Below are 11975 nucleotides of genomic sequence, written 5' to 3'. Positions count from 1 at the left end.
TCAGTGATACATTCTTCCAGCTTTGTTTACCACCCCGTAGTCTGAGACACTCGTATCACCTTTATCTTATCTCAGGTTCCCCTCACGGTGGCGTAATTTACAGCCCAAGTTCAAGGCATATTCAGGGCGGTGGGGGGGCTTTGGGGGTCGCAGATGCCATCTGTGCCATAACCTGGGGTGGTCTTTGTTTGACAGGTGATAGGCATACGAACAGTTGCCCCACCCCACAGGTTGCCACGGTGGGAACCCTTGTCTGGATACATTACCCAGAATGTTCCAGCCAGACCTTGCCAGCGCCATCCTGTCTCTGCATCCTGTGCCCATCTCACGGCAAAGTGGCAACAGTGTTTGAGACAGGCATCTGTGATCTCTAAGTCCTTACACTTACCCGCCCTTCCTCCTCTTCTTCTGTGGCTGCAGAGACCCTGGCTCAAGACCCCACGACCCCAGGGCAGGTGGCTGGGGGTGAATCAAGTTGGGGGGGTCTCAGCTGCCACCCACACCGGGGGGGTGGCTCAGAGCTGGAGTCAGCCAGTAACTGGACACAGATCCCACCTGGACACACCAGTCCCTTTCCCACACCCTCTGAGCACCGAGGGACAGCTCCACTGTGAGCAGGGAGTCTCAAGACCCGCTGTGATGGCACCACCATCAGCCCCAAAAACCCACCCGGAGCCAGGGCCCAAGGCAACAGACTGCAGCAATATTTATTCCTGTACAAACCATTACAAAACACAGGCACCCCGCAGCTTCCCCCTGCACCGAGCCCCGCAAAACCCCAGCCACAGTCAGAGGGAAACGAGGCACAGAGCCCTGCCAAGGCTCAGCACCCAAACACACCATATTTAGCTGTTTTCCCCAAATCCACCTCTCCACTGCTAAGATATTAATAACAAAATCCAGCCCCAGGGTGCCAAGGAGCACCAATGCCCCCCACTACCTGCCCACTTCTAATTGTTTATAAGCGGCTACTGCTGGCCCTTCGTTACCACTAATGAGCAGCCCCCGCTTGTTCCTTTGGCCAGGAAACCCAAATACAAACTCTGGGACCAGAAGTGGATAGAAAAAAATGCCAAAAACCTCAAAAAGCTCCCAAAAATCCCATCATTCAGTTAGAAAAGGTTTTGGCAGTGTGGGGCGCAGTGGTGCTGGGAGGGGCTGGGTGTTTTTGGGATCCTGGGGCAGCAAGGGTGGCAGTGCCACCCTCACGGGGTCCCACCAAAAACTGTGGGGTTCTGCTGAGGGAGGGGTGACTGAGGGCTGGGACTGGGGGGCATGGCATGGCAGAGGGAGGCTGAGCTCCAAGAGGGGGTCCTTCTACCCAGGGAGTTAGGGGAAACAGTCTTTGCAGTGGCCCCAAAAGGGATACAACCCCAAACTGAGCAGAGGTGACCCGGCACCCTCTTGTAGGCTCGCAGGGGCTGCAATGTGCCCGGACCAGAGTGGGACAGTGTCTCCTGTCCATGGAGGGGGGACACCACAAACCCTGCATTCACTACCTGGCCCCCCCACAAACCAGCTCAAAACCCAACACATCCCAGGTGCAACGGGGCCACTGTGCACGACGGGGGCGGTCCTGTGGGAGGCACCCGGTGGCACCCCGACGCCTGGCTCCCACCGCTCCCAGGGGGATGCAGGGAAACCCCCATCCATCCCAGCTCAAGGGGTCTGCCCGGCAGGTGGGGGGACAGCCCCTAGGGCCAGTTGGGGTGGGAGAAGGTGATGTTGTAGAGGCCGGCCCAGCTGGCGAAGACCCTCTTCTCGGTGATGAAGCGGTGGTGGTTGCCCTTGCGGCTCCGCTCGTTGTGGATGTAGGTCGTGCACTCGTCGGGGCCTTTGGGCTCGTAGTAGTGGTAGGGCAGGCGGCGGGGCGGGGGGTGGTGGCTGTGGTGGGCAAGAAGCATTGTGTGAGCCCCATGGTGGGGCCAGAGGGCCAGGGTGGGGGCTCAGGGGTCTCCTTACCCGCAGTAGCTGGGTGGCACCATGCCGTAGACGTGGACGGCGTCGCACAGCTCCACCGCGATCACCATGGTGAACCAGCCAGTGCTGAGCCACGAGCGCGACTTCTCCCTGGAGAGGGAACAGTGGGGTTGGGAAGGATGACAAGGTGGTGTGGATAACGGACACCACCAGTGTCCCCAACCTGCCCTGGGGACTCCCAGCTCAGTGCTGCAGCCCACGAAGCAGCTCCAAGAGCCAGCTCTCCTTTGAGGACCTGGAGAAAGGGGGACATGGCATGGGAGGTGACTCCAAGGTACCTGTCCTTTCCTGTCTCCCCCCGAAACAGGTCATCAAACTGCTTCATGCGGCCGGGGGACACAACATAGGCCGTCATGTTGGGGAAGGAGGCACAGACACGCTGGATGATCTTCAGGAGGCTCTTCTGCATCTTGATAGGCGGCCCCCAGAAGATGAAGATGTTCTCCGGTGTCTTGTTGACAAACTCCTGGGGCCGCTTGAGGACACGGTAGAGGCTGGAGTGGGCCACCACGCGGAAGCTGGTCTTGTTGCCCACGTCAGCCTCATAGCCCGTGGTGGGAGCGTCGTTCATGCGGATGGTGCACTCGGCCCCGTCGATGGCTGTGCCCAGGTGGGTGCCCAGGAGGTGGCTGGAGCTGGTGACAATGACGCACTGGTGGCAGTGGGCAGTCAGGGTCTGGTGAGGACAAGTGCCGTGAGCAGGTGACTTTTGGTGTCACCATGGACAGGGCATCACTGTCCCCTGCAGAGCCACTGTCCTGCTGGAGGGGACAATTTGGCTGGATGCCAGCAGAGGGACAGACCCTGTGCCCACCACCGAGGCCAGGCCCTGCCGCCCAGGTCATACCTTGTTCCCACAGACAGGTAGGTACCCGCTTTTCACCCCCCACTTCTTGAGGTTGGGGGGCCGGCGGGCTCTGCCCCGCAGGCGGCTGTAGGGGAAGACCTCGCTCCCGTTGCCGGAGCTGTAGATGATCAGCAACATAATCAGGGCAAAGAGGACACCCAGGGCGGCGGCGCGCTGGCTCTGCGGGCAGGGGGAGAGTGTCAGCTGCTGCCCCCACCCACCCCACGGGTGTCAGCACCCACCCCGCTCCCACGGCACCTCCAGCAGGACACTTTGCGTCCCCAGGGAGGTCCCAGCGGTGGTTCCCTGGCACTCACCGCGTTGCCACTCATGTCTTTGTGCTGGTCTCAGCGCACGGTGGTCGCCGGTGTCCCGTGAGCACCTGAAAGGCACGTGGTCACCCCCAGCACTGGCCCATGGGGATCCGATACCAATCCGGTGGGCATACGGAAGGAGCTGTATGTGGAATGAGTTCCCAGGTCTCCTCCCTCTGAAGGGGAAGATAAACCCCTGCAATCGATTCAGGGAAGTGAAATACTGTGGGCATAGGTCAGGCAGGCTCTGGGGTGTGCAGAGAAGCCACGGTTTCTGCTGGCAGGATCCCTGTCTTGGTCTGGGCTCCAGGGAGGATTATCCTCTGCTGGTGGGGCTGAAACCGTTCAAACCACAGGGAGGGTCAACCTGCTGCTCGTGCAGGGAAATCCCATTAAAACAACAGCCGTGGAGGCTTGGATCAGGAGGGCACAGACAGAAGCAAGACCTGCCCAACTCAGTGCATGCACAGGCTCGAATCCAGCAGAGCTGCCCAGGGCCGAAGTGTGTGGGGTGAACCCCAGAGCACCTCAGGGACCCTCTCTAATCTCCACTCGAAATGGTCTGACCCAGTTTACTTTTGTGAGCCCTGGGCAGTAAGTCCCAGCCGCTCCTGGAGCCAAGTGGAAATTAAAAAACCCTGAAGCCTCTTTACTAATTGCACTGGAACGAAAATTATGCAACAGCCTGGGATCAACGCCTCGGGGGAGCTGAGACCTCGAAGGGCTCTCAGGGCCCGTACCAGTGCCCGGGAAGATGCCAGCCTGCCCGGTGAGCCCAGGCCATGTGATCCTGGGGGAGATGCTGGGGGGGCTTCGCCGTGCAGGGGCTGGGGAGGCTGTGGGACGCCCACTCCCGGACCGCACTTCTCTCCCTCCATAACTCTGGGGCCATGGGGGACCCCTCGGAGGGGACCGCACGGCGGGACCCGTCGGCCTTACCTGGTGGGGGCTCTCATGGGGGGTCCGTCACCTCCTGCGCCCCGCGGGCGGCGGGGGCTGCCCGGCCCCTCCGGCGGGCTCGGCCATGGCGGGGCCCGGGGCTCACATCGCCGCTCTGCGGGAAAGGGCTGCTCCAGACCCGACCCCCTTCCCCCGCCGGGGGTCCCCCAGCCCCGGATGCGAACCCCGAGGGTCCCTCAGCCCCGGATGCGAATTCCCCCCCGTTCCCCAGGAAGGGGAAAACCCGCCCGGCTCCGGGCGCGAACCTCCCGCGTCCGAGTCCTCCTGCCCCTCCTCGGGGTGCAGCCCTCCCGTCCCCGGCAGCGGCGACACGGCGGGAGCCGGACCCTTCCCACCCCTCCATCCCCCGCGCACCGGTCCCGGGGCGGGGGCCGCTCCCCCGCCGGACACGGCGAATTCCGCCCCTGCACCGGCTGAACGGGCCCGGAAGGGACGCGCGGGGTGCACCGACCGCTCTGCCCGCCCCGCAGTGCGCTGCGATACCGCTGCCGGTACCGATATCGATATCGCCGCCGATAACGATATCGCCGCTGCTGCCTCCCAGGCCGGGTCCTAGCGCCGCCTTCCCGGGATAGGGAGAGCCACGGGGTCCTAGTGCCGCCCTACCGGGATAGGGAGAGCCACGGGGTCCTAGTGCCGCCCTACCGGGATAGGGAGAGCCACGGGGTCCTAGTGCCGCCCTCCCGGGATAGGGAGAGCCACGGGGTCCTAGTGCCGCCCTCCCGGGAGACGGAGAGCCACGGGGTCCTAGTGCCGCCCTCCCGGGATAGGGACTGCCCGGGGATGCCAATGCCGCCCTCGCCGCTCCAGACCCCGACAGGGCAGGGGATGCCCCCTTGCCCTGCCCGCCCCCGGTGCGAGGATGGGGCCAACCCTGCCCGGCAGCGCCAGGAGCAGCTCGCAGCGCCTGACCCAGCACATTGCTGGAATGCCGCGGCCTCCCCCGCGCTGGCTGGGCAGAGCAGGACCCCTCTCTCAAGGGTTTCGTGGGGCAGGGAAGGAGCTCCACCGCTGGCACGTGCATCCCTGGTGCCTGTCCAGGGGGATTCTGGCTCTGCTGTGCCAGTGATGCCCTGCCCTGCATGGGGCTGTGACAAATAAGGTATGAGGAAAAGCTGTAGCAGCTGGGGTATGAGGAAAATAGCTCCACGGGCTCCTCTGCTACACTCCCTGTGAGAAACTGCCCTGGCAGCATTTCCAGAAGTTCCCAGACCATTCACTCCTCACTGCACCCCAACATCTCTGCCTCTCCTCTCTCCCCTGGCCCCCCAGACCTGTTGCACTTATGAGCTCAAAAAGCTGCTATGGGTTCAGGGCCACAAAAGTGCCTGTGGCATGTCCCATCTCTCCAGGGACACAGGAGCTGGCAGTGTCCTGCGTGCAGCCCAGCAGTGCTGAGCCCTGTGAGGCCAAGGATCAGCCCAGACCCAGCACCCATCCTGTGGAGATGCAGCTGCTGATTCCCAAATAACCTCGACTGCTTTCAGCACCCTCTTCCATGCTCAGGCTCAGCTCTACCCCCTCGTCACCTCCCCCTTATTTATAGCCTGGCAGTGGAGCTGGGCAGCAGCAGCCCTGTGATCAGCTGTTGTCTCCCCTGTCCCCACGTTCCGCAGCCACAAAAGGGCACAACACGGGGCACCACTGAATTAAAAACACTTTTAATCGCCACGTTTGCTTTGGTCTGAATCCAAGGGCACTTGTGACAAGGCAATTCGGAGTCCCCAGGGCATATGTGGCTCGAAGGCTTCCCACCTGGAGGGATGCAGGGGGCTCCAGGGACCTGCCCAGGCACTGAGCAGCAGAAGGCAGCAGGATGAGGGAGCCTGAATCCGGCTCCCTGCACTGGGTTTCAGGGCACAAGTGGGACAAGGACCATAGCAGAGGTTCACCCCTGAGAGAGGCATCACTCTGTGGCCCTGGCAGGGTTGAGCTCTCCTGCCCCTTGTCCTGCTGGAGCCCAGCAGGGTGAGCGTGTAATCCTGCACTAAATATTCTTCCTAGAAGAGTGGGTGGAAAACCTTCATGGTCATCCTGGGTCCATAGAGGCAGATGTCCGGAGCTGACGGGGCTCCCCGGGTCCAGCTCACACACCCCATGCCCCGACATGGGGGGTCCCAGCCCACCCACCAGCTGGGGGAACAGGCTCTGCTGCTGCAGAGGTGGAGACTCCCTGCTCCAGGGCTTGGCAAAAGGCATTCAACTGTGGCACTGGCAGAGCCAAGACACGCTGGTGCAGGATGAGAACTGCCCCGCCGCCGGGGTCCCTGCTGCCTCATCTCGTGGCTGGCACCCTACCCGCCCGCCCAGGATGGGTGGGTGAAGACTATGTTCCTTCTCTTGGCCCAGCGGGAGAAGATGGCCTTCTCAGTGATGAAGCGGTGCCCGGCGCGCCGGGCGCGCTCGTGCATCAGGTACATCTTGCACTCGTCCAGCCGGCCCTTCTCAAAGTAGTGGTATGGCACACTCGAGTGGTTCTTCTCCCTGGCAGGAAGGCATGGGGTGGGTGTAGGACTTGGGGGGACACCAGACCACCCCCTGCCTGCCCCTGCAGCCCCCCACGCACCTGCAGTAGCTGTCGCTGACCATGCCGAAGACACGGATCTGCTCACACAGCTCCATGGCCAGGATCATAGTGAACCAGCCCGTGCTCAGGAAGGAGCCGGATTTCATCCTGTGAAGAACCATGGCTGCGCTGGAGCGGGTGGCACAGTGCTGCCAGCCTGGCTGGGCTATGGGTACCCAGTGTGGGGGGAACGGGTGCCACCCCAGGGGAACCGATGGGGCCCCTCAGGAGCCAGAGGTACCTGTTCTTCCCTGTCTCGTTCTGGAAGATGTTGTCACAGTATGTCATCTTCTCCTCAGTCAGGGTGTAGATCTGCAGCTGGGGGTATGTCTGTGTCATCTTCAGCAGTGCCTGGTAGGTTGAGCCCATCTTCTCCCTGTTCAACTTCTTTGCTGGCCCCCAGATGATGTAGAGGGTCTCCTGGGACTGCTGGAAGAAGTAGGGCTGGTTCCTCAGCAGCAACGGGACGCTGGTGTGCGAGACCACGCGGATGGTGTTCCGTGCCCCCACATCCTCCTCGTAGCCGGTGGTGGGGGCGTGGTTCATGCGCAGGACACATTCCTGCTCATCGATGGCCTGTCCCAGGTGAGAGCCCAACATCTGCCCCGAGCTGGACACGACGGCGCAGTGGCGGCACAGCGCTCGCTCCAGCGGCTGTGGGGAGATGCACCGTCAGCTCCCCCTTCCCTCCCGCAGCGGCTGGACACACCACAGACCCTGTCTGCCCTTCCCTAAGGAAGGGGAAACTGAGGCACAGGTGGGTCAAGCTGCCCCAGCGCTGCCCCATCCCCGCGCACCTTCCCGTCGGGAACGCGGCTGTATCCCTGGAAGCTGCGGAGAGTGGATGCCGCGGGGCTGCCCTGCTGCCCCGGGGCCTGGCAGCAGGGCCGCGGGCGGGCGAGGGAGGACAGCAGGATGTACAGCACCGCCACCACCGCTGCGCACACCAGCGTGAGGAAGAGCCGGACCTGGAAGCACAGCGGGGAGGTTTCTCCGGGCCTGGCCACGTGCACCGGCCGGTGGCCCCGCGGCCATGCGGGGGGCAGCCCCTCGGAGGGGGTGCCAGGCCCGGCTCGCTTCCTGCAGCGGCGATGCCCGCACACCCCACGGGCTCCGCGCCGCCCACGGGCTCCGGCAGCTGCGGGCTCAGCCCCCCACCTCGGCATCGCTTTCGGGGCGAGCGGCCGCCGGATGCTGGGGGAGTTGCACCGGCCCCTCGTCCCCCGTCCCTGCGGGTACTCACCAGCGTCTTCATCCTCGAGGGGCTGGCGGGTCACCGGGCAGGGTCCGGGGGTCTCCCGGAGGGTGGGGGCTCGCCCCCTGCATGTGGAGCGGGCTCAGCAGCGGTATCCCCGGGGGGGAAGATCCCCGGGGGAATCCACCTCCACCCTGTCCCCCAACGCCCCTGTGTCCCCCCCCATTCCTCGTGTTGGGACCCCCCTGGGGCTGGAACCCGGACCCCCCCACGCCCCCTCATGCCCCGGATCCCCCCACTTGTCCAGTTCCTCCCGGGCCTCCGCGGGTGCCGCCCCGCCGGGCAGGGCTCTGGGCTGGGACCTCCCGCCGCAGCGGCGCCCCCGGTGCGGGCCCCACTCACCGCGCCGGGACCCCCCACGGACGCCGCCGGCGGGTCCCGCATCCCGGCCGGGCGGGGACCGCGTCTGGGGCTGGCGGGCCGTGGCGGGGCGGAGCCGAGCGGGCACTGCCGGGACCGGCACCGGGACCGCCCCCGACCGCCCCGCCCCGCGGCCCGGCTGCTCCGGGGACGCGCCCACCTTGTACCCCGGTACCGATCCCCGCCTCTCCTTACCGTGTGCCCCCGGACCGCCCCCCCATGTCTCTGCCCCCACTCCTGCTCTGCCCTCTCAGGCTCCACTCCCGCCCGGGGGTCCCTGCAGCCCCCCCGTCCCCAGCTCCTCTCAGCTCCGTGCACCACCGTCTCCCAACCACGCCGGACCCTGGTGAGCCCAGGGAGCACAAGGATCCGGAATAGCTCAGGAGCGGGGCCGAGGCAGGTGACCCCTCGGTGCCCCGGGCCCCATCTGATGGCCCTGGGGGCCCCCTGTCACCTACAGCCCCTCTTGCCACAGTCAAACCACACAGTACCCAAGAGATGTGTCCCTAGAGTGAGCTGCAGCCAGCCCAGGATGGGACACTGGGCTTTAATTTCTCCCACTGCTGATAAAGAAATGTGAGATGTAACCTTGAAACCGCTCCTGACTCTGTCCTGCACAGGCCTGGACTGGGAAGAAGAAAGGACACTGACAGGGACACCACAGGGCTTCTGCACAGGAAGCAGTGCCAGGGGGAGGAGACATGTGGAGCTCTTCAGTCACCACTGAATTCTTCCCCCTTTTGCCTCCCCCTGCCCCAGCCCAAACCCACCCAAGCCCCCCCTGCCAGTGGGTGAGGGGCTGGGAAGGACAATGAGGGGTTCCTCACCAGGAGGAGCAGCAAAGGAGAATGAAGGGATGAGGATTCAGCCTCAGGGAGGCAAGAGCAATAGCCTGGCACAGCCAGGCGGCCTCTGCAAGAGCTGGAAACAAACCTCCAGCCAGAGCCTCACCTGTGAACCACCCAGTGACTCCTGCAGCCAGGTTCAGCCCAAGACCTGTGGCACCCCAGCCACCGGCATCACCCCCTGGCAGGATGGGACACAGGATACGCTGCTCTCCAGAAATAGGAATTTCTGTACATGCAAGAAGGGTCAGAGCACCCCAAACCTGCTCCCAGCACAAGGCTGGGTACACCTGGCCTGGCCTGGGCCAGGTTCTCTCTGGTGTTTCCCTGCCTGACCCCACCAGCAGGGCCTTACCAGCAGGGTGTCGGGCACTGCCAGGGCCATGCAGTTGAACCCATCCTGTGGTATCCCTTGGCACGGGCAGAGGACAGGGACTAAGACCTTGCAGACCTTTATTGAGGGTGATCCTGCTCACTGTGGTCCAGGGGAGCTGCCAGGGGAGGAAATCTCACGGGGGAAGGACGGTGCCACCATACCTGCCTGCTCATCCCCATTCCCACATGGAGCCTTGTCCAGGGCAGGAACCCAGCCAGCACTGACAGCTGTGATGGGAACTACACCCAAACAATTCCCTGTGATCCAGGACATCTCCTTGCCACTCTCTCAGCCAGGTGACTGCAGGAGGGGGTGCACAGGGCAGCGCTGTCCCTGCATCCTCTGCACACCCGGCCTCACGGGGATCCCTCTTCTGAAAGGCAAGAGCCCCCAGCACCATGATTAGCCCTGCCAGAAGCAAATGGAGAACACAAACTTGCCCTTCCCAAGCCCAAAGTCTCATTTCTTTCCTCTCAAATTTGAATCCCAAAACCCCCACAAACTGTATGTAAACGTTTAAAAAATCCGAGAAGGAACAAACTACTGGGCAGGGCCAGAGCAGAGGGGAAGGAGTGTCCAGAGGCTGGGCAGGGCAGCCCCAGCTGTGGAGCAGGTCCCTCAGCAGGGCTCTGGTCCCTCTCTTGATGAGCTTTGGATGAGTCCTGCTTCCCTTTGGTCAGTAAGTTGTAAACTACAGGTGGTTTAGTCTCTGCTGGAAGGAACGTGGGAGCAGCTTGGGCGCCCTGGAGGAAGTGTCTGTCCAGAGCTGCAGGAAAAGTCTTTTCCTGGCTGCGATGCCACAGGGTGGGCACCTTCTCCTCATCTCAGCCAGGCCTTCAGTCTGATTTCTTGGCAGCTTTCCTGCTCTTCCACATCGTGATCATTATAAAAACACCTGCCATGAGAGAGAGAGAACAGACTGAGCCAGAAAACTTATAATTCCAGGCACTTCTGGCAGTGAGAAACAGAGCCTCAGCTGAGAGAGCAAGAAAATTCCACTGCCCAGAGGTTCAAACAGCCAGAGTCACACACAAACACACCCCTGAGTCCCTGTGCCAGGCTAAGCTGTGGCAGCAGCCAGAGTGTCACGAGTGTCACACATTAGCTAAGCCCCAAGCAACCCTCTTCTCTCTTCCTAATTTAGAAGTTTCTAATTAGAACAGAAATAACTCTCACCTATAAATAGCACCAGCAGCAGCCCAGCCACCACGGGGATGATAACGGCGTATTCCCGGGGCAGGAAGTACTGGTGGATCCCATGGTTGCTGTCGATGAAGGGCTGCAGGGACAGAGAGGGCGGTCAGCAGGTGGGCACAACACCAGGGTACGTCCCCAGCACCTGCAACCTCGAGATTTTGGGAGCAGGATGGAAATATCAGTGTGAGGTGGCTAAAAACAGGGTGCCCCAACCCACACGTGGCTCTGTCAGTGCTGTAGGGGCTGCAGTGGGTGGGCAGTAAAGGCTTTGGCGTTCAGAGGACAACGAGGTGGGGCTACCAGGGCCGGCACAGGGGGTCCCACGGCCCTGGGGGCTCGGGATGGGCACAGCTGCTGATGCAGAGCACAGCAAATCCCCTGCCTCTCTGCCCTGCAGACGGGAGCAGCTGACAATGGCTCTGCTCCGTGGTGATCCCGCCAGGATCCATCAGTGGAAGGCTCTGGACACTAGAGAGCAGTGTGAGGATTCCCACATAGCAGTGAACGCATCTACAGCTCCGGGACTGCCGGGAGCACCGACAGGGCTCCAGGACTGCCAGGAGCACTGACACAGCTCCAGGCCAGGGAAACACCTGAGTGTGGAGTGACTGTGTTATAATGTCCAGAGGAGACCCGTACCAGCACGATGATCCAGAGGGTGTAGTAAACAAACAGGACGAGGCTGAAGGCGACCAAGCCGAACCCAACCAGCTGGTCCGTCGCTGTGGCCTGTGAAGGGAGAGAGGGAGTCAGAGCGGGATCGGGACGGCAGCGCCTGTGCAGGAGCCGCCGACGGCACCTGACCTTTGTTATGTCACCAGGGGCCCGGGACACCGCGGGGATGGGACATCCAGGGGATGGGACACCCAGGGGATGGGACACCGTGGGGCCGGGGCCCCAGCGGGGGCTGCAGGGGCCGCCCGGCCGCTGTAACTGGGAGTCTCCCGAGCCAGCTCACACTCCGCATCCTCGTCCCAGGCCACCCAAGCACCGACCCCGCCGGCCTCGGGAGGTGGCCGGGCCCGGGCTCTCCGCGGGGGCGGCAGCCATGGGAACCCCGCGCGGGCTCCCGGTCACGAATTAGCTCAAGCCCCCCGTGGTCCCGCGCCAAGCAGGGAGGGTGTGGGCGCGGGAGGAGCCCCGGGTGCGGGCGGAGGAGCCCCGGGGTGCCGATCCCCCTCACGCCGCCGCGGCCCTGCTCGCACTCACCATGGCGCTCCGGCCGCTCCCCGCCGGCACCGCCCCTTCCGGAGGGCCCACCAATCAGCGCGCGGT

At 63.3% G+C, this 11975-nt stretch overlaps 3 protein-coding genes across 5 annotated transcripts; all 3 read right to left on the bottom strand.

Moving 5' to 3' along the window:
* Nucleotides 1-682: 682 nt before the first annotated feature.
* On the bottom strand, nt 683-4632 carry ST6GALNAC6 (ST6 N-acetylgalactosaminide alpha-2,6-sialyltransferase 6). The gene is made up of 7 exons (XM_027729922.2): nt 4456-4632; nt 4081-4195; nt 3145-3337; nt 2828-3007; nt 2259-2656; nt 1963-2070; nt 683-1884 (listed from the first exon to the last, which is right to left on the bottom strand). Exons 3-7 carry the CDS (start codon nt 3157-3159, stop codon nt 1695-1697), a joined length of 891 nt encoding a protein of 296 aa, XP_027585723.1. The 5' UTR covers nt 3160-3337; nt 4081-4195; nt 4456-4632; the 3' UTR covers nt 683-1694.
* Nucleotides 4633-5746: 1114 nt separating this feature from the next.
* Nucleotides 5747-8316, bottom strand: ST6GALNAC4 (ST6 N-acetylgalactosaminide alpha-2,6-sialyltransferase 4). 2 transcript variants are annotated; one of them, XM_027729979.2, is made up of 6 exons: nt 8265-8316; nt 7911-7987; nt 7465-7635; nt 6909-7321; nt 6668-6775; nt 5747-6585 (listed from the first exon to the last, which is right to left on the bottom strand). In XM_027729979.2, the coding sequence occupies exons 2-6, from the start codon at nt 7920-7922 to the stop codon at nt 6396-6398; spliced, it is 894 nt and encodes a 297-aa protein (XP_027585780.2). In that variant the 5' UTR covers nt 7923-7987; nt 8265-8316; the 3' UTR covers nt 5747-6395. The 2 variants fall into 2 exon arrangements, with proteins under 2 accessions (XP_027585780.2, XP_039244419.1); XM_039388485.1 differs by having other exon boundaries at nt 7465-7987; nt 8265-8310.
* A 1247-nt stretch (nt 8317-9563) lies between these two features.
* DPM2 (dolichyl-phosphate mannosyltransferase subunit 2, regulatory) lies at nt 9564-11975 on the bottom strand. 2 transcript variants are annotated; one of them, XM_027729981.2, is made up of 4 exons: nt 11910-11975; nt 11340-11429; nt 10680-10782; nt 9564-10398 (listed from the first exon to the last, which is right to left on the bottom strand). In XM_027729981.2, the coding sequence occupies exons 1-4, from the start codon at nt 11910-11912 to the stop codon at nt 10340-10342; spliced, it is 255 nt and encodes an 84-aa protein (XP_027585782.1). In that variant the 5' UTR covers nt 11913-11975; the 3' UTR covers nt 9564-10339. The 2 variants fall into 2 exon arrangements, with proteins under 2 accessions (XP_027585782.1, XP_039244412.1); XM_039388478.1 differs by lacking the exon at nt 11910-11975 and adding an exon at nt 11659-11843.

This window comes from Pipra filicauda, unplaced genomic scaffold (genome assembly GCF_003945595.2).
Source record: "Pipra filicauda isolate LSUMZ 115617 unplaced genomic scaffold, ASM394559v2 scaffold121_size3267253_pilon, whole genome shotgun sequence".
NCBI lineage: Eukaryota > Metazoa > Chordata > Aves > Passeriformes > Pipridae > Pipra > Pipra filicauda.
Note: the sequence above shows the minus strand (reverse complement) of the source record. Positions and strands in the feature narration are given on the sequence as shown.

Excerpts from the sequence above, each read along its gene's own strand:
- DPM2 (XM_039388478.1), bottom strand. Across the intron at positions 10,783-11,339 it reads CCCTCTGGATCATCGTGCTG|CCCTTCATCGACAGCAACCA; the intron begins GTACGGGTCTCC and ends CTGTCCCTGCAG. Across the intron at positions 10,399-10,679 it reads GCTGCTGGTGCTATTTATAG|GTGTTTTTATAATGATCACG; the intron begins GTGAGAGTTATT and ends CTCTCATGGCAG.
- ST6GALNAC6 (XM_027729922.2), bottom strand. Across the intron at positions 2,071-2,258 it reads GGGGAGACAGGAAAGGACAG|GGAGAAGTCGCGCTCGTGGC; the intron begins GTACCTTGGAGT and ends TTCCCTCTCCAG. Across the intron at positions 1,885-1,962 it reads GTGCCACCCAGCTACTGCGG|CCACCACCCCCCGCCCCGCC; the intron begins GTAAGGAGACCC and ends TGCCCACCACAG.
- ST6GALNAC4 (XM_039388485.1), bottom strand. The coding sequence starts at position 7,833 with ATGCCGAGGTGGGGGGCTGAGCCCGCAGCTGCCGGAGCCCGTGGGCGG. Across the intron at positions 7,322-7,464 it reads GCCGCGTTCCCGACGGGAAG|CCGCTGGAGCGAGCGCTGTG; the intron begins GTGCGCGGGGAT and ends ATCTCCCCACAG. Across the intron at positions 6,586-6,667 it reads GTCAGCGACAGCTACTGCAG|GGAGAAGAACCACTCGAGTG; the intron begins GTGCGTGGGGGG and ends CCTTCCTGCCAG.